This window comes from Hypoxylon fragiforme (assembly GCF_022984875.1).
Source record: "Hypoxylon fragiforme strain CBS 206.31 chromosome Unknown GGS25scaffold_3, whole genome shotgun sequence".
NCBI classification, from domain to species: Eukaryota; Fungi; Ascomycota; class Sordariomycetes; order Xylariales; family Hypoxylaceae; genus Hypoxylon; species Hypoxylon fragiforme.
Genome location: NW_026054758.1, coordinates 3,836,979 through 3,860,304, shown reverse-complemented (window position 1 = coordinate 3,860,304; position 23,326 = coordinate 3,836,979). Strand labels below are relative to the sequence as shown.

Genomic DNA, 23,326 nt, shown 5'->3' with positions numbered 1-23,326 from the left:
CCTGTCCAGTGTCTATGTCCAGGTGGACTCCAAGGTTACCATAGTAAACTTTAGTGTAGTGTAGTATGCGAATATGTAATAATCCATAAAAGTTTGGCCTAAAGACACCTTGTCCATGAATGTCATAGGTGAATACCAAATAATTACATGCACATGTTAACTTCCAAGCTCTTCTGCCGTTCCAACACAGCATTCGGAGAAAGACAGCAGCTGCTTGGGCACTACATACCCTTTTATTGCTTGGGCTTCAGTGCAACTACATAGACTCACAAGGAAATACATTCTTAACTTAGACTTCTTCTTTTTCTTGTGGTATGCCAGCCCACTAACGTACAATTTGCAATGCGCCGGTAGCCATCAGAAGAACGATCCCCCCCATAGAGCCGACACCATGTCCTTTACGAATGCGCCAGTGACGCGCAGTCTTGTCTATGGACTTATTGGAGTATCCATAGCAGTTAGTCTGCTTGACATCAAGCACTACTTCTATATCTTAGTCGATCTACATCTCTGGCAATTCCACCAGACATGGAGGGCTCTTATCTACCAGCTATGCTATACGAATTCATCGGAGGTGCTGTTTGCTGCTATGACAATATACAACATGCGATCGGTAGAGAGGATGTGGGGGTCAAGGAAGTTCGCTGTAAGCGCATCATCACCTACTAAGTTGCTATTGTTTTATATCTAGCTGACGCGAGCAAACGTTCTGTAGACCTTCATCTTCGTTAGCTCGTTGTGCACCAGCTTCCTTACCCCCGCGATCTTGGCCCTCTTCTTGAGGCCACTTACTTGGGGTTTATTCAACTACCTTCCCGCTGGCCCAACTCCTATAATATTTGCGATACTAGCTCAGTACCATGCGATGATACCACCGGTATACAAATACAAAGTTGCGACCTCGACGTCTGCACAGACGGACGACCAAGCTCAAGGCATTACTTTCTCTGACAAATCGTACCGATATTTACTTGCATTCCAGCTGGCCCTCCTGCAGTGGCCTGGCTCCTTGCTTGGGGCACTAGTAGGTTGGATGGTGGGTTTGTCCTGGAGAATGGAAGTTTTGCCACGATCGTTAATACGATGGCGTCTACCAGGATGGGTAGTAGGGATGCGAACTCAGGGAAGAAGTCAAGAATTCGAAGGGCTGCGCAGAAGACTCGAGGGAGAGAGTGCATCTACAGCCGCGGCAACGGGCGTACAGAATCAAGCCAGTGGTGAGGGTGGAAGGCGAAGGACGATGGGCCAGCAAGTGATGGACCAATTTCGAGGGGCATTCTAAACTTGCCCGCAAGTATACAAGGTATCTGGAATATATCAGTTAATTTGGGGATAACATACCTAGGTGCATATAGAATTAATGAGCGAAGCCCCCTTAATACTCCTGTTTGGAGATATAAATCTATCAAGATAAGTGGTAAGGTGCACTTCGTCAGAGCTATATTCTTCCAAGTTACATGATACAGTACTATGTAACATCGGTGAATCTATTTAGAGCTTGCATAGGTACAGTTGTACGTATTAAAGCGCCAGCTTATCATAATCATCGTCTTCCCGAACCTTCAAAGCCTTTAAGGACAGTTGAATATCGTGGAATGGGATTGGTCCGATAACGGGCCAACTAGCCTTGCACGAGGTAGTTTGCTATATAGACCACATTAAAAGCTAAGTAATCATCTCATCTCATAGAGCTATCTTGGCCGAGTGGTCTAAGGCGGTAGATTTAAGTCATTTCCATGCATAAACTCTACTATCGAAAGATTCGCAGGTTCGAACCCTGCAGATAGCAATATACAATTGGATTTTCATCCACCTCAATTTTTTTGTAAATTTTTGGAAGCCTTGTCAATATGTGATTCTTTCATTTTTCACATGAATCTCTTTTTATCTTGATGATTACCCACATACCCGGTCACTTATCCTAATCGAAATGGCGTATCAAAAACCCTAACAGCACTCCCATGCGATGACTATGCGGCTTGCGATTGCCCCTCTTGATATTTAGAAATAGCCGTCCTAGAGACGTGGCTGTGCAGGCGAGACATGGAATCATCCTTTGGAAAGGGGAGTGAATTCCCTGTGATTTCAGGGGAACCAAAAAAAAGAAAATAACCTTGAACATATTGCAGTTCTCGCTTCGCATTCCCGGTAGGTAGGTAAGTTTGGGGATCCTGACGACGATCTCGGCCGATGAGATTCATGATCCATGTTCGTCTCGGCAAACGATCATTAAAAATACTAAACCCAGCTTACTCAGTATGAATATCCTTGGAAAACGTGGCAGCAGATCCCATAGAAAAGGTCAACTTCCTCTTCAAGCCTACGGCGAGGCTGTCTGGGCTTAGACACTGCCACCAGGAGCAAGCCTTCCACAATGCCCAGACTCGAACTGTCACAGGTAGTGTTGACGGATTCGACAGTCTTGGTAACTATCTGGAGAAAGGCGTCAGCTTACGGATTCCTCTAGGTTGTATAACTCTGGCAAGAAGTGCAACGGTCTAACGGCGCGATAATGCATCGACGCATGAGCTTGAGACCAACATGATGATTCTATTCTTGGTGTCGCCGCCATGATTCCGTTCATTACGGGGCAACACCTTGGCAAGGTTTTTCTAGAGCTTCCCCTTCTTTTCTTGCTTGCAATCACAAGAGTCCGAATAGGGATCTATTATGGGAAGTTTCTTGTGAGATGGTGCTATCACTCTATTCTTCGCTTGCCCCGCCACGTTTTGCGTGTGGTAGAAGGCGAACGAGGCTGATTTGATGGACATAGTCCCATGATCCTATTCCAAGCTTTCTACGCCCTTGCTGTGCGGCCAGCTCTGCTCTGATAGATTTGGTCTTACGTTCCAAATGATACCCATTCGGGCATTGGCTGAGCCGCTCACCCATATAGAGTATGCCGTGGTCACTCGGCTCGTACGCGTTCGGCCATCTATGGATTCACGATGTCGGCCCCGCATAGATAGACGTGGCTAAGCCCACGTAGTTAAGTTGTATACATATATACTTACCTATACATATATCGAAAGTAGTAAACGAGTGCGAAGATGGCGTGGTTACCTAGGAAGATATATGTACGTGGGTAGTAGCACTGATCCTCCCGCACCTGAAAGGATACTGACGAACGGCCCCAAATATTGTAACCTAAGCTTAAGGCTGCAGGGGCCAGTACGAAGAGAGTATCTGATTCATAAATAGAGTATATTTAGAATATGGTGTTGTACCATTTTACGATGTATCGAGCTAAATATGTATGTGCCGTGGAGGCATTGTTGAGGAGCATAGCCAGGCCGAGTTACCCAGGTTTGAATTTGCAGTGAAGCGAGAAGAAGAAAAGAACAAGAGGATTAGCCCAAGGATAGAGAGATCTTCAATTTTATACGACAGTCCCTCCAATCTACCAATCTATTGGGACCCAAAGGACTGAACCCAGTGATATTCGCGAACCGCTTCGGCGGGACAGCCGCGAGAGGGGCCGGAGGAGTTGACGATGGAGAAGATTAAAAAGGTTTGAGATTTGAGATTGCGGACCCTCCCATTCTGATTCTAGCAGAGATTTAGATAATCATTCATTTTACCGCAACATACTGCAACATACTGCAACATATTCGTATTCAAAGTGACTATGTTGTCACAAGAGCACTAAAACTGTATAGCACAATTTCGATCAGCAAAAAAGGTGATGGGGGCATGGGGGAAGCGCCAGCAATGCAAGTGAGCTGATACATAAGATGTCAACTGATAAGTTGTGTATGTATATTATTGTATAAGAATATGTTTACTACTCCTAATGTGCAGTATATACATAAAAACTTGGAAATGGTACCGAGAATCCCGAACAGCATTTGAGATTCCAAGGGTACAACCATACTACGACGACAGAACGGGCGCTACTACTGCAGGGGCACAGCACTTTATTTTTAGTCTTGCGCTTACTGCAGCTTTGTACCTATTGACCCATGTATTGTACATACCACTATGCAGGTAGCAGTTATATTGCGTTTGCACATACATACTATTAGTATATGTACCTACTTGTAGGAAATGACCAAGCATTCAGTGCCGCATGGGAAGAAAAGAAAAGGAAGTAAAAAAAGGAATACGATTTATACGATATGATGGATGATGGAATTGCCATTACTCACCTACTTACTATAGATTATCTGGTCTTATCCGGCGGCTATTTAATCATGTACTTATGTACATATAACTAATAACTATATGCCTGTAAGAAGTACGTAAGACTCCAACTAGGTATATGCATGCAATACCCTAGCCACAATCGAGACTTTTAATTTTACGCCTTAGTGCTGCCGTTGTTCCAACTGTTTCTAACAGCGAAAGCGCGTGTGCGTGCTCCCGGAAAGCTCAGCCGCTAAGCAATTTTAGGTTCATCAATCGATCATGTAATCCGTCTCGCCCGCGCAGCAGTCGTGTACTACTCTTACTAACCTAAGGTTAGGCAAGTACTGTATGTAAGGCATAGGCAACTCTAAGGCAACTGGGGGGGGGCATGTTGATCCAACCTTTTCAACCTTTTTTTGTATTGTACCTGTACCATTTGAATCACTTATCTATCTGCACTGGTCATATTTTGTTGCCTGTACTTGGACAAGCTGGGCATTTAAGCAAAAACCCCAAAAACCAAAAAAAGAAAAAAAACTCCTTTTCTCCATTTCATCTTTTTGAGGCTAAAACCCAACCCACGTTTTTCATTTTGGGCTCTGATTGACAGCTTTCCATTTTCTTGTGCTATCATATTCCACTTCATGTTTCTTGGGTGTGTTTTGGTTTCGTAAGAATTCTTGAATTCTGCCTTTTTTAACAAGTTCCCTTTTTACCTTGGATACAAAATTATACTAGTCCATTTTCTATATTTTTGTTCCAATTCCAATTCTAGTTCTAGTTCGATTCGATTCGATTCGCTTTGAACCCGTTAATACTATTTACTACTAGGTAGTATCGAAACCCTAACACGCCCGAACGCGACTCAGTCAAGCAAGCGAGCAACCGAGTAAGGGAGGGATCGAACACATAAGACCGATCGATCGGATGAACGCTAGAAGCGGCTTCCCGCGCCATATTTTCCATTAGATAATGCATTGGTCGAACTTGACATCTTCTCAGAAGTGACCAAAATGAACCGCTTTAGAAGCCGAAGTCCTCATGACTTCGACTCTGCCATACCCGCGCCTTTGCGCCCAACTCCTTCGCCGACACCTTCGTCACTAAGTGATTCGTTCGGTGCGGAAGGTATAAATCGATTTGGTAGTGTCAAAATGCGATCCAACCAAGTAAGCTCCTACCCCAACTGCTTTAATGTCTTGCGCTATTATTTTATGGCCTCAACATACTTATATTCAAGTAGAGGAAACTCGGCCGAGTCCACAGCTCGGCGCTGGTTGATTTGAAAGATCCCGTCCAAATGCACTTACTTACCGAAACTGCTTTACTCGACAGCAAGGGATATGAAATTCTCTCTCAAGAGGAAGTGGACGATCTCAAGAAACAACGCCATATATTAAATCAGCGCATCGAGCAAGTTCGGTCAAGTCTGGCCATCCAGTCCAAATATCGTGATGCCGCGATGTCCATGTCCAAACTATATTCTCCACCCTCGTCAGCTTCCGGCAGAAAGAGCTTCCGGGGCCATCGACATACTGAATCAAGCGAGGCGGCGCGAGAAGCTGAGCAGGAGTTGAGCGCTATTCAGAAGAAGTGCGATGACTTAGCCTGGGAGCTGTGGGCATTAGAGAAGCGCGCAATAGAGCCCCAAAGGAAGTTGCTGGAACATACTGCTGCTATCCTACAGTTCACACACAAGGCTGCCAACAAACCAGCTGCGCCGACCCCAAGGGTTCCTCTCCTGAACGGCGTACCCGCTAGTCCCGAGAGTATGTATACCACATCAAATAGTCGTGATAGTCTCAACATGGACTTTTTAGAAGATGGTCATAGCTTCGACGAAGCCAGCTTCTACTTGTCTTTTAACCCGTCCGATAAATTCGAAGATCGAACTCGCCCAAGTCCAAGCCCAAGCCCAATGCCGAGCCCGAACCCGAATCCCATCGAGATACCTATGAAGTCACCCATTCGAGGACAGAACAAGCAACTTACCCAAGAAACCGAGAAGCTGCGTGAAGAGAACCGCGATCTACGAACCCAAAATAACTCGCTTATGTCGGAGATGGATCAAATGAAAGCCCAATCGGGGTGGAATCTGATTACGGAAACAGAAACCAAACTGGAGAGCTTAAATTACCGACTCCGCGATGTAATTGTGGGCGCAGATCCTGCCAAGAATGCTGATTACAGAGATGTACCATCAGGTCGGATTGAGCCCGGCGACATGATCGGCAGTCATTTGGATTATCTTGAGAACGGACTGATAACACTCGCTCAGACTGGAGTTCAAGGCAACAACACGGTTGAAGTAGCAAGCCAGATAGAGGCTCAGAACGTCCATATCCAGAATGTACTCCGAAGTGCCAATATAGATCGTCCAGCACCTCCCGATGTGAATCTGGGCGTAGATGAACAGCTTGACTACCTACAGGACTCGCTGCGTATAGTAGAAGAAGAGCTCCGACGGGGACCCAGTGCAGATCTCGCCCTCGACAACAGGAGTGACCCCGATACAATACTCAAGGGACTTTGGGATACTATTCAAACAGGCTATGCCGACATCCGGCAACGGAAGCAGAACCGACGGAAAGCTCGTTTGGAGAAGGGATTGGAACCAGATGAGGCTGATATGTCCGACGGTGAATCCTTCGACTTTGATGAGCAATACTCGCTATTTGCTTTCTCAGCTAAGGTTCAATGGCTATACACGCAAGCCACTAAATTACAAGAGCAGAAGGGTGTCTTGAAACGCCAGATTAAACAGCAGCGTGAGCTCAACAGCAGATCTGACTCTGAGAAGGATCAAGCATTACAAGAGAAGATGGACGAGCTGGATGAAGCCAAGGGTTCACTCCACTTAGCCGAGAAGGAAACAGATAAGATTCGATCACAGCTCTCACAGGCCATGAATGATCTCGAGATGTTGCAAAAGAGTCGAGATGAAGAATCTTCCGTCATGGATGAGGCAAGAGAGCGTCTAAAGGAGAGGAACGCCAAGATTGCGTCACTAGAGGCCAGCAACAGAGACATGCAGGCACACTTGGTAGTGGCTGAAACCAATGTCGAGGCCATCACTGCACGACTAGAAGAAGCCATTGCCGCCAAGGAGGCTGCCGACAAGGCTGTCCAGGACAAGGAAGATGCGCTCAAGGCTCAGGAGGAAGAGCTTGGACAGATGACGGGTATGGTTGCTGAGCTTAAGATGGAAGCTACTCTTGCTAAAGCCGAGCTGGACGGTGCCTACGGTTCTAGGAAAGAGAGGGCTGCCGAGGTTGCGGCTTTGCATAACACTTCTGAGTCGGCTAAGATCCAGAACAGAGTTGCTGTGCTGGAGAAGGAATTGAAAGCAACCGCCGTAGACCTGACCAATGTCGTCAAGCAGTCTGTCGAAAGCGAGAAGAAGATTGCGGAGCTGGAAGATGAGCTCGACCGGGTCAAGACTGAGCGATCTAAGCTGAAGGAAGAGAAGGACAACATGAGCGAGGAACTTGAAAAGCGACTCTACGAGGCTACTGGTGACCTCGAAGAAAGATTAGAAAGCGAGATCGCACGATTACGGAAAGAGAAGGAGCAATTGCAGGACGAGCTCGACAAAGAGCGGCTGGGATCTGCTAGAGGACCACTGTCGCCCGCTGGCAACAAGGGAACCACGTACCTAACCGACTCCTACAGGCTAGGACTGAGGGCTGAGAGGAAGAAGTACGAGGAGCAACTCAGGGTATGTTTTTTTTTTTCTTGTGGCTTTATAAAACTTCATCGACTAACAGGTTATATAGGCGGAACAGATGGTGCGAAGGAAGATCGAGGACGAGCTGAGAACATTGAAGAGAGCACAAGGACCAGGCAAAAGTCCACTGACTACTCGATGAGCATTCTGATTTCCCATTTCCTTCCTTCAGCTTTCGGTTGTTGAATATTATACCCGTACATATATCTTTTCGCTTGGCGCACCATGTCTGACTAGTCCAGTCATATCCTTTCTTTTCCTTTTTCTCCATTACATTATTGTATAAATTTTTGGTTGGTGGATCTTGGCCTTTGGTCCTTGGTCATCGGCTCTTCTGGTTCTTGGTTCTTGGCTTAGAGATTATTGCATTGGGAACGGCGATTTGGGAAAATTCTTGGATCTTTATATCACTGCTTGGGGCCTGGTTCGAGCAAACCGCCCTGCTATTTGGTTTTCTTGGGTTTTCGACATTAGCGAGAGAGTTTTCGAATTCCAGTATGAGAATGAGAAAACGAATATTCAAAGCCGTTCTTTTCCTCTACCTACTTATTCTCTTTTTATTTGTATACTACTTATTGTGTACCAGCAACGTTGATTGGTCTTTGAAGTAAGCCAGCCTCTTCTAGCTCACGTCACGGTTCTTATTGCACAAGGGGGTTACCCTATTCTGTGTCTGTCAATTGAGTTGGCTCCGATGTCAAGGTCAAAGTGGACTAACGAGCGAGCTTCAGCAGTCACGGTCAGTTTCTAAGGAATGCTGAGATTGTAAGTGTACATCGTGGATTCAGTCGGTTGACACGACTGGTCCCTCTTATGGCTATCTGGCATGCACAAGTCCACTGGCAGGATCTCATCAAATTCTGGGTTATGACCGTCCTAGCTAGATACAGGTCACCATGTCCCTGCTTTATGGGGTATGTAGTTGGGCTCAGAACTTTTCCGCTTTTCACCTCTCTGTGCACGAGTTCAGTTAATAGGTAGATAAGAAGTATTATATATTATACGAGTAAGCTGTCTGGCTACGCTCTCCTTTTTTCGGGCAAACTCGGATTATATTTGGGATGTTATGTAAGATCAATGCTTAGAGACCTTTCTTCCCGTGACTATTGATAACCACAACACTGTACAGGTAGATATGTAGGCACAGAGGTTTGCCGTGCCAGGCCGTCCCGAGCTGTGTTGAGTAAACCACCCGAGAGCCCTGAATCTCCGTTGGCAGCCCCCTACCCCCTTTCTCCCAGCTTGGGCGTGAGTCATAGATGGTAAATAGTAGGTAACTACCTACGGCCCAAATGTTCTGTGAGTTTTTGATAGACAAACGGTGAACTGCTCAGGAAGCGCAAAGCAACTCGCACGATTAGCCGGCTGATTTACTCTCCTCTCCTCTCCTCTACTCTAGTCTAGTATTCTAATATCAACATCGTCGGCGACCGCCTCACTCGCTCACTGCCGGTGAACGGACGGACGGACATTAATGCCGAGGCTATACTCATTAGAGGGGCACGCGCCTAGTGTAGGCAACACGCTCGAAGGGCCAGCGTACGGGCCATCCCGCGCCACGTTGCGCCGGGTACCTACTACCTACCTACCTACCTACCTACCATATAGGTACACCACACGCCAGACCAGAGCTACTCCCTCCTTTTCCCTCAACGACGATTCGGGGGCGCCGTGATTGGCGGTAATATCCGCGCCGACACCGTGCAGCTGTGTGGCCCGAAACCGGGGAGCGCGGGGCTAATATTGTTGCCCGGGTCCCGGGTTTGGGTACAACCGGGGATATGTCGATTCTGGGGAGGCGGCGTGGGTGTTTGTGAAGGGAGAAAAGGGGGGGGGGATATCGTTCACGGTAAACATGTTTTAGGGTCTAATGGTGGGAGGTGTTTTTTTGTTTTTTTTTTTAACTTAATGGTGGCCGCCGGTGGATAGGGGTATAGAAGAAGACTAAGAGTCGTAGATACCTACCTAGGTGTTACGGCCTTGAGTTCAATTTTCTTTCTCTCTTTCTTTCTTTCTGCCTGCTCACCTTGCCCATTGTATTCTTGTCCTCCATCAAGATATGCAACTCGCTCGCTGTACTGCCATATCACCTCGTTTCCCCTTTTCCTTTTTTCCCCAGAGTCCTCCAGGTCTTAGAAATTCACGTACCTAAGACCTACGAGAATACTTACTTGTACAATACCTACTGACTTGCCCCCGCCTCTTTTTCAACCCCTTTTCCAGCCCTTCATCCCAAGTATCCTCGCCCTCGACCCCAGCACCGTCGTAGCGCTAGGCGACTGTCAAAGAGTCTGCCTCCACGTCGCCCCTACACTCCTTCTCGCTTAGCACGAAATTCAAGCATGTTCGTCCACGTGAACTCGCGGGTTATGGCGGGGGGAGGGGGGGCAGTGTCGGACCATGATCCGAGTGTTATGGTGTCGGGTATACGGTGGTAGGGGAGACTTTGGGGGCTGGGCCAGAAAGGAGGATTAGGATGGGGACATTTAGGGGCTCAGTTGTTGTGTGGGTGAGTTAGGGCCGGGGTGATGATGATGGTGGTGTGAGGCTTAAGATGTTATGAGTTGAGCTACTAGGTAGCTATCTAGTAGATGTGTCACGAAGCGATGTTCATCCATGCAGTTCTGGGTACCTGACATAAGAACTATATGCCCCAAGGTAAGCATGGAGAACTAACCTCTTGGAATATAGGTATGGACGTATCAATTCCTCCTTTTTTTTTCTTATCCGTACCTACCAAGTCGTTGGTAGGTTGAATACCGACCGCCTACCACGGCCTACCTACGTGCTTTGTTTCTACGTGAGAAGTCAAACGATGCACATACGCACACTACCTAGGATGTACATACATGTAGGAACCTATTCAAGTTCGTCCAGATTTAGCTTCAACCTGGTACGAGAACTAACTACCTACGTAAGCCCTCGTTGACTTGTTGGTGTTGATCCAAAGAGCCAGCTTAGTAGATACATGGAGTACCACTTAAGTACCTACCTATATAGGTACCTTCTTAGACATATCTGAATATTTACATCTATCGACATCTCGTTAGATGCTAGAACTTGTAGTTGGCGCTGTTTACTTCTTCTAGATGCTCTAGATCTCCGAACCCCAACTTGTATAAAATCCAAGTATGTCGAGCATAGCCCCGTGCCTGGTTCTCGCAGATAAAGACCCGGCTAGGTAACTGTACAATTTGCGCTGGCCCTATCTAAAAGACATGAACCCCAGAAGAAGATGATCCCAACCCGAGACAGGAGCGGCGGAGCGGTTAACCAGCTTACCAACTCAACTACCAAGGCTTAGATTGAAGTGTCACGAGGCAGGCCTTGAGAACGCAGAACAACAACAACAACATCATCATCATCATCATTGATACGCGGGGATCTCTGACATCGCCCCGGAGACTACCTAGTATGGAAGCTACCTACATACACACGCAAGCTGTCTTTGTTGATGTCTACCCCTCTAGCCTCCCATGTAGCCAGTCCCCAGGTACACTAGATAGACCCCAGACAGGAAGGATCGAAGGATGGATGAGCGGAGTTCTGGGCAAAGAGGCACGGAAACAAACCGGTTCACTCACACCCGCGGTAGCGATGGTTCTTCTGTTCCTTTTTTGAGGGAATGGGTAGGGTAGGGGCATGGGTGTAAGTGCTGGGATGTGTAGATCTATGTATAGTTATGTGCTGGGCATGGTTCTGCTCAGATACTGAGGTCGGATCCAGGTATAGCAGATATAAGGTATATTTGGGAAAAAAAAAACAAAAATACTAGGTAGGCATACCCGAGTCTCCGGCTAGGAATGCGTGTCAGAGCCGAAAGACGGATAGAATTCCGGGGTACCTACTTACCCTATAGCGAAGAATCGTGTAACAGGGGCCGGGGGACGAGTATACGAAGCTCCGAGATGTAGGGATCGTAAGATGTGATATGTACGTTGGCAGAGATACCAGACTACCGGGCCATCCGATCTGATAACATAATCGCACAACCTCATCGCACATGCTACCCGGGCGCGACGCTCATCCCCACTCTCATATCTGTCCGGCTTGGTACCGTTGGCCGGTATCATCCATGGGGCTTGGCATGTTGGCCGACGCCGGCGTCGGGAGGCTCTACTTTCCCACTTGTGGCTAGCCATCCACCCTCCATGACTGAGAATGACGACGACGATCTTCGACTTGATCAAACTTCCAACAGCAACGTTGCCCATGCCATCGCTCACCATCCCGTTTGCTTATCGCGAAAAGTTCCATCAGATTAGACGCCATGACGCCGAGTTCTTTTTTTTTTTTTTTTTTTTTCTCCTTCCGTTTTCTTCTTCTTCCGCGTTGTTGGGTTGGGTCTAGCCGACAGGCCCTTGTCTACCAGACAGTCGGGACTCCGGAGCGAGAGATTATCTTACGCGGTGACGTATGTATGATGTTGTCAAAGTTGGGAAATGGGGAATTTGAGAAAAACTTCCAACGTGCCTCACTTCACTGTCACGTGACGGGTGCCATCGTATCTATTACATGTATTGTGTGGATGTAGATACTACATGCCTGGATACGTATGTATGTACGAGTATGTAGTAGGTAAGCACTTACATGCAAATAAATACTATGTAGCTGTTTATTTATCGTACAATACGAAAACCTCGGGAATGCCTATAGACTTACCTGCATATATGCAGGCGCATACGTACATACATACATGATTAGCTTACGTTAGGTAGCTTGTGTAGACAGGTAAACTCCCATCCACGTATACATCTATCTCTTCTATATATGGAGTTTTAATGTATGCAAGACAGTACATACGTGATATCCACAATCAATGAGAGGATACTTATTAAGGTATTATGCACAGTTACCGGCCTAGCTTACATATGTAGTATATCATGCACCTGAAAATCTTCTTACCTACATGAGGTACAGTAGTAACCTCTCAGCTGAGATATTTTTAGCTCTCCTATTCCCCAAATTCCCCATTCTCCAATTCCCTTTTCTCACCCACAAGCCGCTATCCTTTTTCATCTCAGCTCCAACTGCACTACTATTCCTTCCCGGTTAGTCCGAACCGAACCCGGAAGACGGATGGAGATGGAGATGGAGGCGGCAAACGGCTAACCTAACCTAACCTACGCTTACAAACCTCAAAAATAAAAATTCGCCCTAGTTAGTACCTAACTAATAATTTATTCTTCATTCGTTCAAATTTCAGGGACGCGCGGGCTATGGGGAAGCCGCAAGCGCTGTGTAACTCTGAACAAATTAACTACTCCTACTTAACTTTGTATCACCCTTCCATTCATTCTTCTTCTGTAACAACTTCCATAGATTGCTTACATTTACATATTACATCGGCAACCAAACGGAACACAACCAACCAACCAACAAACAAGCAAACGAACGAACGAACGAACGAACGGATGAACGAACGAATTAGGGACCGAGCGAACCAACGGAGATTAATGCTTTTTTTTGTTTAACATTTATTAACGTCCTTCAAATCTGACCTGTCATATATGTACCTACCTAACCTACAACCTACCCTTGTATATTGAATTTACTAATAAGCATACATACATAGTTAGTTACATATTTCGCAACTTACCATTTCCAGGGAGTCGGTAAGTACGAAGGTCACATGCGCAGTCATTCATGTTGGGTCCGTCCGTACTTGGCCTGGCCCCCTCCCCCCCCCCCCTTTTTTTACGACTACGTACCTACGTACCTCATACCCTGTAACTATATGTATTTGTATATTCAACATACACCTAGCTACCTGCTAAACACACACCTACGTGCATACTAACCCACCAATTTACTTAGGTTACATATATATGTACGTTGAATGTACTAGCAAAAGCCGAGGGCTATGTATGTATGTATGTATGTATGTATGAAAAAATTTGGAAAAAAAGACAATTCACAATGCGTACATGTGCCTACCTACCTACCTACCTACCTACCTGCTTACGTGTTGCAGAGGCATAGGATAGCCGTTAAGCGCGATCCATATTACCTGCCTGCCTGCCTACCTAACCTACATACCTACTGACCTACCGACCTACCTACGTCAAATCCCTATAACTAGTTACTTAGTACATACATACATACACAGGATTCCCATCTCCGCGGCGGAACGGCTAACACGTGGGAATGTAGGTTGGGTTACCTAGGTTAGGGACTCATCATTGAGTGCTGTAAACAACTAACCTAGGTACAATACATATTACCTATGCATTGTATGTAGGTATTGTACGATACCTAACAAGGCCCGAGGCCCGAGCGAGAAGACCCATGGGTATGGTAACTTTGGGGCCCCCAATCAATCATTAACTACTATGTACAATACATGTATGTATTCGTTGAACATACATACGAAGGAAGTTGAAGAAGATGTATGTATGTATGTATGTATGTATGTATGTATGTAACTTCGATGTTGGCAAAACCTGCACCGTATCGTATTGTATTGTGTTGTATTAAACTTGCTAGTCATAGACCAAGAAAAAAACAAAACAAAAAACTCGTCTCTTCAATGGTTGGTTGGTTTCCACACTTATGTAGGTATGTATGTATGTATTCCTTCCGTAGGCGTCGTTTCTCAAAAAAAAAAAAAAAAAAACCCCCCGCCCGTCCGTCCGCCCGCCCGTCCGTGCCGAAGACGGGTGGGTTACATGTAACTACATTGCTGGTATGTAACTACATAAATCAAACGACACGATCATATCAGATCAAAACGGACCCGTTCGGATCGGGTCGGATAGGTCAGGTGATTGTTGTTATTATGTATTTGCTTCTGTTCTGCTCTGTTCTGCTCTCTTCTGCCTGTGCAAATGTGTAAACGGCAAAACCGGTAATAAACGCAAGCCGTCTTTTTGCTCCCCCTCCCCCCTTTTTTTTTCTGGGTTAGCCATCCCATCCCATCACAACATCATGCAACCGTCGTCGTAGTTCTGCCGACTGTGCTTGCTTGCGTTGCTTGCTTCTTTCCATATCAAGGGAACATTAAAAAAGGGACATTAAAATAAGTATGTATGTATTGTATTCTCCATTTCCATTCCGTTCCACTATTCCATTCCTTTCCTCCGACCTCACATCACATTACATTAAAACAAGACCGAAAAAAGCCCTTTGCCCTTTCATTTGATTGGCTGGTTGGCTTTTCTCGTTGTTCTGTCCTAGGCAGAGAAAAAAGGGGAGGACATCAGTAGGAGGAAAGAGAACTATCCTGTATGTATTCATAGGTAAGATACCTATAGATAGGTAGGTCTTAAGGTAAGGTAGTTTAGGTATCGATGCATAACAATAAAAAAAGACAAGTTCTCGCCTCGCCTGCCTGCCTGCCTGCCTGCCTTCCCTGCTTGCATTGCCACCAGGGAATAAATATGAGAACACAACTAAACGCCCTGTAAAATGTGCGTGAAGCAAAGTAAAAAACAATAACAAAAAGGGGGTATGTATTTCTCTGATGCAAGCCCTTTTTTTCTTCGCCATCGAGACGTCGCAACCACAATGAAGCGTTTTAAAAAAAAACACGAAACAGGTTTGCAAGTCTAATAAACAGATGTAAAAAAAAAAAAAAAAAAAAAGGAGAAATGAAAAAAAGACTAATGCCTCTCTCTCTCTGTTTCTCTTGACTCTGACTCTTTGTTGTATCTCTTGCCAATGCCCAGCCACAAAGCCTCCACCCACCCCCAAGCCCCCCAAACCAGATGAGAAGTACCATTACTCCTAAACAAACACCGGAACGATGCCAGACCCATATTATTGAAGAAAGAAAAACGTCTCAAGAAGTAAATGACCAATGCAGTGATTAAGCGTAGGTAATGGGTATGAGTATGGGTATTAATGCTGCCGACGCGCCGTAAAACCCACTCGAAATGTAATCATGAAAGACGGATGAGGAGATAAGACGAGATGCAGAGATGATTAGTGGTGTAAGGCGTGTGCGTGTGTTTCTATCCGTAAACCAGCGATCGAAAGACTGGGGGCGAAAATCTCGAATATTATCCCGATAATAATTAGATTGCCATGGGCATATCGGGCACGGCCATGACACTTTCGAGATCTCCGGCGTAGGCCAAATGCGACCAAACTCTCCAGTGCAGGAGACCCATGTGCGCAAGACGCGTAGCCATGTCTTCCACACCGCCTTCTTCCCGAGCTTCTCGAATGGCGTTTTCTAGCGAGGTGCGTTCGCGGCTGACGCTCTCTCGGGGGCCATCCCAGCTGCGAGTCGGGCCGTGTAACCGACCGCCCGTAGCGACCGAGAATAGAACGGCTCCCGTAAGCCCCTTGAAGTCCTTGACTCGTTGTCGAAGTTCCACGAGCAAGCGGTAATGGTAGTATTGCTCTACCTGCTGGAAGAGTGGGGATGCGAGTTCTGAGAGATGGCTGTCAAGCTCATCTTCAAACTGCAGCAGATCCTGGGCTGGCGCATTGGTGTATCGGAATATTTGTAGAGCCAGGGAATCTTTCATCGCCTTCCATCGAGAAATAGATCGGGAACTAGTGCTGGAAGTTTGTAGGAGGGCCACTAGAGAGTTGTATAGATCTTTTGACTTGGTTTGTTGATCGTCTGCACTACTCGTGGCTGGCTGAGTGGGTAGCACAAGAGAGTTTCGAGGGGATGACTGAGCGGAACCGGAAGAGCTGAAAACCAAACTGGATGGTCTCGAAGTGGCCATATTATCGCTTCCCCCATCATCCGATCTTGAGCTTAGAAAGCCCGACGCATCAGAGAAGGGTGTAGCTAGGAATGGCGTAGGAACGGAGGAGTTTATGCTAGACATCGAATCGTAATATCTATATTTTCTCTCCAATCCCTCGAACAGGCGCATGCATATCTCCAGATTGATTGCATCAAGCATATCAGATCGGAGCTTGGCCATTCGCTCCTCGTCGAAGACAAATGTATCGGGATGGGAGTATGGGTCTGTTGACGGGAGTATCATCTTACATAGAGCCTCGAAAAAGATGCCCATTTCTCCAAAAGCCTGAACGGATGCAGGATCTCGAGAGTAGTATTGGCTGACTGTCAGATACCACGCCTGAGCTGGACTCGGATCCATCTTTCGGTCTCGGATTTTCTTGAGGAAGAAACGTTGCTCAAAATGCACAGTGTCTTCTATTAAGATTGGTCGGAGACATCTGATCTGATGGTTCGCCACGTCGAGTTTCATGGCCTCGAGCACGCTCAAGAGGCTGCGCATACCTTGGACCAGCTCTTCCATGTCATTAGTGTTGTTACCATTTGTCAATTGGCTGTGCATCTCGTCCACCCATTCGTCCCGCATAGGTGCACAATGGGATTTGAGGACTCCGGACAACCACGAGGCCAACTTTTCCAAATCGGCAATTCCTCTGCCAAATTGCTGCATGATTAGTTCGACGTTTAGTCCCTCATCCAGGTACATTCGGTCTCTTTGCGGTACCAATGTCTGGATGATTTCTTTGACAGACTTCAGCAACAATGGCAGACACCATTCTTCTCCTTGTCCAAATCGGCTCATGAATTCATCTCGGTCAACGATAAACAGTTGCAATTGTTCCGTAAGCGCATTCCAGAATTGATTCGCCTTCTCTTGCTTGCGTCTTCCCTTTTCTCCGTCGACATTAGGCCTAAAATGAAGATCTGGATCGAAGTTTATGTCATGCCGTAGCTTTGGGTTGTGGATAATCTTATTTACATCCAACTCGCTCAAAGTAGACTTCGTGACTGGGGGCTCAAGCGGTCTAGAAGAGCGACATCTTTGAGAAAACTCAAACATGTTTCGGGATTCCCTAGAAGCGTTGGAACTCGTGGACGGATTCCGAGAAAGTCCGCCATTTGCTGCCGTGTTGGATGTGTGCACAGGCAATAGTAGCCGCGGCCCAGTCTGTGCATATTTTTGCTCTTCACCTTCGGCGTTAGATGTCTTCGTTTCCTTAGCTTGTTGTTTGATCTGGTCGTCGTGAGTATTTGGGCGTGGTTCCGACATTCGTCTGGTCGTATTGCTCTCCACGCCCCGACTTTCGATGCCGCCTGTTCCTTGGTCCCCCATCTTTTTTTTTCTTTCTTGTGGTGGTTCTCAACTTATGGAAAAGCCAGTATTAGTCGAGAAAGGCCTTGAACTCGTTTCCCGGTGTAAGAGGTATGAGATGTGTAGGCGTGAGTTTGCTTCTAGTTAAGAGAGCACACACAAGTTAGGTCTCGAGGGAATAGGCAGTGTGTAAGTAGTATGGATGATGATCCAAGAATATGACTATTAATCGGGGAGGTGGTCAGCGGGAGGGTTCTATATGAAAGAGATTTGGCAAACAGGCTCGGTGTTGGACGGGATGGTCTCGTGAATGCGGTTGGCTGCAGATGTACCCTAGCTTCGCCCTGTCGTGTACTTCGAGACAAGGGAATCGAAAGGTGTGAAGCGGTGATGTTTGTTGCATCTGTGGGAAAGCGTGTTGTGGGTTTTTTGAAGTCTTACATGGCCAGTTATGATTTGAAGAGGTATGCTGCAAGCCAACCCTGAAAAGGACTGGCAACTAGCAGCTACTGCCAGAGGAACTATGGATGTTTGCAGGTAGGAAATCCTTGGAGGAACGATGTAGAGAAACAAGGAGCTTTCAAATGTTTTTAGTTTTGAAGATATGTACCTTTTTTTTTTATTCCTTTCCTTTTCCTTATCCTTTTATTCTGGGTTCCTTTTCTTCTAGACGTAGGCGTGTATGTGTGTAAGTGTGAATGAAGTTACTACTATGCAAGTATAGTAGAGTGTATATGTATCGGTATGTATGTATGTATACAGGTAGGTATACAGGTAGGCAAATTAGGTAGGAAGGGCCAAACAAAGGGAAAGGAAGGAAGATATCGCGAGGCGCCAGGAACGAGGCGATCAATAATAAGTAGGTTGAGGTAAAGCGTTGGCGGAAGGGGAGCTGGGACTATGGAAAAGGGCAAGGGTTGCATTACCGTACTAAAAGCAGTAATCAATCACGGGAAAGTAGATTATTATTAACTTGGAAGACATAATAAGTATCCACGGTCCGCGCGGGTAAGGGGTGGTGGACAATGGGACATGGTTCCGGGGGAAATGAGAATGTGAAGCATTGATACTTCAATGCGCTATTGCATCCACACCACATCCTTCCGTGGCTCATGGATAATGGTCCGTACATAGTAGGTAAGGTAGCGTAAGGTAGAGCCGGTAGTGTATGTACGAAGTAATATGTACCTACCTACATACATCATGCATGTAGGTACTATAACTAATAATACTTCATTCCATATTTCAAGTTAGCTCAAGTTGGCTCAACCTTAGGTACGAAGTATTTAGTGAGGTAGTGTATGTAAGGTAGTAAGGTAGTAAGGTAGTAAGGTGGTAAGGTAATAAGGTAGTATGCAGCTGGAACGCGCTGATGCGGGAGACCCGTTAGTTAGTACACATACCTTTTTTTGACGCCTCGTTCCTGCTGGCTGAGACGATATCAATAGGGAAATTCCTTATCCAGCGGTGGCGGCGTGGAACCCAAAGGAGAACCAGGGGGGATGGAAAGAGAAGGGGGGCGCCCTAAGAGCCCCCCAGGGATAGGTAGGTAGATCGTCCACATCGAGGGAGAAACGATAGGAATTCCAGGCTCGCAGGAGACCGATAAAATGGACTTGTCCACGACTCAGGAGTTAGGCCTCCCTCCGAAGCCAAAGAGAGACCAAAGAGAGACCAAAAAGAGACCAAGGAAAGACCAAGGAAAGACCAGAAGCAGCCAGAGGGAACGAAAGGGAACGAGAACTTTGTGATCAGCACCAAGTGCCAACAGAGCAAGAATGATAGTTGACTATTAACGACACAACATTCGTAAAAATTCGTACGATGCAATACGACTGAACCGCGAAGGATTCTTTTCAATATTCGATTTGACTGACTCTCCCTCACTCGTACTCATTCACTCGCTCACTCCAGGTTAGGTACATACTCACGAATTGAACTGACACACACCATATGTAATGAGGCTTGTCCCTTGTTCCTTAGTTAGGTTGGGGCCTGTCTTTTTCATTTCTCTTGGCTTGCAGAAGGTGGGATTTTTAGAGAACATCTCATCAGAATAGTCAAATTGGGATCTGGGAAGGGATGGGTAACAACAAGATCCCTCCATGAAAGAAAAAAAAACAAAAAAACGCTAACCTACCTACTGCCTACTACATACTACTCTGCTAATGCTGGATGCATGTATTGTATCGTATTTTTTTTTTGTTCGTATTGTACAATACATACATACCATACATAGCAGGTAGGTAGGTAGCCATCAGATCAGCATAAGTGCACACATACACACATACACACATAGCTGACACCGACTTTGGAAAAGACTCCGATGACGGTCTTTAATTAGTGTCCGAGATGGTATGATGAAAGACGTGGGGACGACAATACTGTGCACGATAGTAATGTACTATGTATGTCCCTTACCAAGCCAAGCCAAGCGAAAGAATGTCGTTAGAAAGCAAAAAAGAAGCTGTGGAGTATCAATGTTAGTTCGTTGATTCGTTTATGGAAGAGGCGAAGAAGGAAAATTAAAATAAAATAGGAAAGGAAAAAATAAAAAGAGGGAAAAAGGAAAGGGTCCAAGCGAGAAACAGACCGTTTCGACTTGTTTCGGGGTCCAGGGTCGTAAAATCCCTTAGCGTTTAATGCTGAAATAGGAAGTGGCTTCAGGGGGGTGTTGCCGTAACGTTTAAACTACTAGGTATTGTACCTAGGTATTAACGATACCTAAGGGTAGGTACATAAGTACCTAGAGTATCAGCTAACATCGAATTGATCAGCTACCCTGCGTGCCCACCCTGCTACCCTAACCATCCTTAACTATCCTTGACCATCCAAACCATCCAAACCATCCCCCCTTACCCTGGGCTACCTACTACCCAAGCCTAGCATATCCTAGCCTAGCCTATACCAGTGAAATATAGATACATATCTGGATGTATACATAGCATTGTAGTTATCTGGATAGTTACATTCTTAGCTTGATGTCTTCATCTTCGTGTTCAGTTCTCTTAAGGCTTTGTTTTTGAGGCTTTGAGGCTTGTGGTGGGATCCATTGATTTGGGACAAAGTCCGGGATTGATCTAACTACACTACACTAACCCTAGGTATCCAGTTTCTCGAAAGCCAATGAGCTAATACACATATCTATCCTTCCCAGTATTGTCCTATAATTGGTTCCTGCAAGCTCGTCAAACTGCGAATTGCTCCGGCGCAGGGCTGCCTTGAGATCCAATAACTACATTGACGATTGATATCATTGTCATGTGTGTGCCATAGTTATATATGTAGGCGTACGCACTACCTGCGTTACTACTGCAGACTATCAAATATGTGTCTAGCCATCTGCCTACCTACCTGACCTGACCTGACCTGCCTACGTAACAGACCTCGCCCTATCATTACGTATGCAGACGAGAATCGCCTGAACGCTAGATCGATGCAGCAGACGACGATACCCCCAGATGGAGACGAAGAGGTGTACCAGGTGACAAAAAAAAAAGGATGATAGGCTTTTATCGCTCCGCCATCGATTTTCTTTCATTTCCTCTTTTTTGCAAATCGATGTCCTATCATTTCTCAAATATGCAACTTGTATATGAGGCAAGTCCACCAAGAAAAGAAAATGAAACACAAAGTATACGATCGGTTGCGATTATCTCTTTTATTTTGTTTTTTTATTATTATTAATTCTGCCTGCCGGTTGAATGACCTGTCGTGGTGTGCAGCAGCGGTAACTTGAACAACAGCAGCGGCAGAAACATGCATCTGTCGGTGAGGTCGTATGTATGGTTCATCCAAACATTGAGCCGGAGATGCCACGACGCCTGGTGACAATGACGATGATGATTAGAGGTATACTATACTATAGGTATGTACAATACAATACATATCAATATACTAATATAGCTGGGTCTGGCAGTAAGTGGGCATTTCAGGCTCAAGCACAGCACAGCTGACCAGGAAGGAAGGCAGAGTCACAGAAGAAGAAAACAACCGCCTCTCTTTTAGGCGCCGGGGTTTTTTTTCTTCAAAGTACATAGTTAACTACATACAAAAGGAACGGAACGACCATGAGATTGCCACGAGTCTGACTGACGATCATGGTGTGTATGGTGTGCGCTTCTGGAAATCCCGGAAGGATTGCGTCGACATCCGATTCAGCTAAGCGTTGCTGGGAAGTACCTATTAGTTAGCGGTGTGTGGATGAGCGAGCAAAGAAGTGAAATGCAATCAATGCTGTCGTTCTTCTCTCCCCCATCCCATCCCATCCCATCCCATCCCCCAGTTGCTTGCTTGTCTGCTAGTTAATTACTAGACTTGCCTACAAATAATAAAACTTACTCGTCTAGCCTTTCGATAGACAATATGACTTAACGTGGAAGTAAATTGGCTATTCGTAGGTGCCATTTCCTTTAGGATGTATGCCCTTTCGCGCGCATCTCAACATCATTGGCGTAGCCATGCGTAGGTATCGATATTAATTTCATTCTCAAAAAAAAACCCCCCCCCCCCCCCCCTACCTACACTACACTACTTACGCGGATGCTAAGAAAAAAAAAGTGAGGCGAGCTGCTGCTGCTAACGGGGCTGGAATCGGCGGTCTAACCGAGCTGGAACAGGCTTAGTGTCGTGATACTTTTCTCAGTACCTGAGACGGAAGATCATGCAGGTCCCTTGTTTTTTTCTTCTTTCCCTGTGCTCCCCCAAAGCTTTTTGGTGGCAGTCGCAGTATAATACTATGTAAGTTGTAGCTTACACTAGATAGAAAGATACGATACTACGCGCTCATGTAGCTGCCCGGCACCCTTTGATCAGATAGATAGATAGATAGATATGTGTATGTGTACCTCCCTCCAGGGCTAGTAGTTATATGTCGTATAGTTACTACATCATATGTAAGCATCGTAACTCCGTACCGAGAATGACGGGCTGGAGCAATTGCAAATACGCAACCAGCCTGCTAGCGCCGGCGCAATGCCGCTTCTCTAAGCAAAATTCCTCGCCAATCGAGATTCGAGTTCGACACTTATTAACATCTCTTACCTACATGTCTCCTACCATGGGTCCAGGAGGAGGAACCACTAGGGGAGGGGGGGGGCATCATATCATAGCGCGCACATACCATCGACGCGCCGGACGGCCAGCGTCTGTCTTCCGGAGAGGCTAACTAAGGGTTGAAAGTAGGGGTAGGGGGGGGAGGGGAGGGGAGGTGGAGGAGGGGCGGAGGGAGGAGGGAGGAGCGTCTTATCTCATGATCCGCCTCACCCCCATCTACCGCTACCGCCTACCGCACCGCCTAAGGTCCCGCCTAAGTATGTAAGTGTATGCTGGGGCCGTACCTAGGCAAGGCGTGGCCGGTGAAGTGAGTTTTTTGTTCTCCAGCCTCACTCACCTCCAGCTGTTCTCGTTAAAGGATTGACCATGGGTAGTTATTAATGGCCGTATTAATTACAGA

The 23,326-nt window shown here is 46.2% G+C and overlaps 4 protein-coding genes and 1 non-coding gene across 5 annotated transcripts; 3 read left to right on the top strand and 2 right to left on the bottom strand.

Annotated features, from left to right (window-relative positions):
* Positions 1-77: 77 nt before the first annotated feature.
* Positions 78-1,560, top strand: GGS25DRAFT_483716 (uncharacterized protein). The gene is made up of 2 exons (XM_049260397.1): positions 78-646; positions 716-1,560. The coding sequence occupies exons 1-2, from the start codon at positions 392-394 to the stop codon at positions 1,280-1,282; spliced, it is 822 nt and encodes a 273-aa protein (XP_049119477.1). The 5' UTR covers positions 78-391; the 3' UTR covers positions 1,283-1,560.
* Positions 1,561-1,690: 130 nt separating this feature from the next.
* GGS25DRAFT_t22 lies at positions 1,691-1,789 on the top strand. Its single transcript has one exon. It is a non-coding gene; the product is annotated as a tRNA-Leu (tRNA).
* Positions 1,790-5,141: 3,352 nt separating this feature from the next.
* GGS25DRAFT_513632 (Up-regulated during septation-domain-containing protein) lies at positions 5,142-7,997 on the top strand (the record flags this gene model as incomplete). The annotated part of the gene is made up of 3 exons (XM_049262899.1): positions 5,142-5,297; positions 5,372-7,846; positions 7,905-7,997. 3 exons carry the CDS (start codon positions 5,142-5,144, stop codon positions 7,995-7,997), a joined length of 2,724 nt encoding a protein of 907 aa, XP_049119476.1.
* Positions 7,998-11,517: 3,520 nt separating this feature from the next.
* Positions 11,518-12,402, bottom strand: GGS25DRAFT_206348 (uncharacterized protein). The gene is made up of 2 exons (XM_049256839.1): positions 11,708-12,402; positions 11,518-11,652 (listed from the first exon to the last, which is right to left on the bottom strand). Exons 1-2 carry the CDS (start codon positions 12,082-12,084, stop codon positions 11,559-11,561), a joined length of 471 nt encoding a protein of 156 aa, XP_049119475.1. The 5' UTR covers positions 12,085-12,402; the 3' UTR covers positions 11,518-11,558.
* Positions 12,403-15,606: 3,204 nt separating this feature from the next.
* GGS25DRAFT_206277 (T-complex 11) lies at positions 15,607-18,291 on the bottom strand. The gene is made up of 2 exons (XM_049256838.1): positions 18,204-18,291; positions 15,607-18,093 (listed from the first exon to the last, which is right to left on the bottom strand). The coding sequence occupies exon 2, from the start codon at positions 17,890-17,892 to the stop codon at positions 15,871-15,873; it is 2,022 nt and encodes a 673-aa protein (XP_049119474.1). The 5' UTR covers positions 17,893-18,093; positions 18,204-18,291; the 3' UTR covers positions 15,607-15,870.
* Positions 18,292-23,326: the final 5,035 nt, after the last annotated feature.

Excerpts from the sequence above, each read along its gene's own strand:
- GGS25DRAFT_206277 (XM_049256838.1), bottom strand. The coding sequence starts at position 17,892 with ATGGGGGACCAAGGAACAGGCGGCATCGAAAGTCGGGGCGTGGAGAGC.
- GGS25DRAFT_206348 (XM_049256839.1), bottom strand. The coding sequence starts at position 12,084 with ATGGTGAGCGATGGCATGGGCAACGTTGCTGTTGGAAGTTTGATCAAG. Across the intron at positions 11,653-11,707 it reads ACACGATTCTTCGCTATAGG|CCGGAGACTCGGGTATGCCT; the intron begins GTAAGTAGGTAC and ends ACGCATTCCTAG.
- GGS25DRAFT_483716 (XM_049260397.1), top strand. The coding sequence starts at position 392 with ATGTCCTTTACGAATGCGCCAGTGACGCGCAGTCTTGTCTATGGACTT. Across the intron at positions 647-715 it reads GGGGGTCAAGGAAGTTCGCT|ACCTTCATCTTCGTTAGCTC; the intron begins GTAAGCGCATCA and ends AACGTTCTGTAG.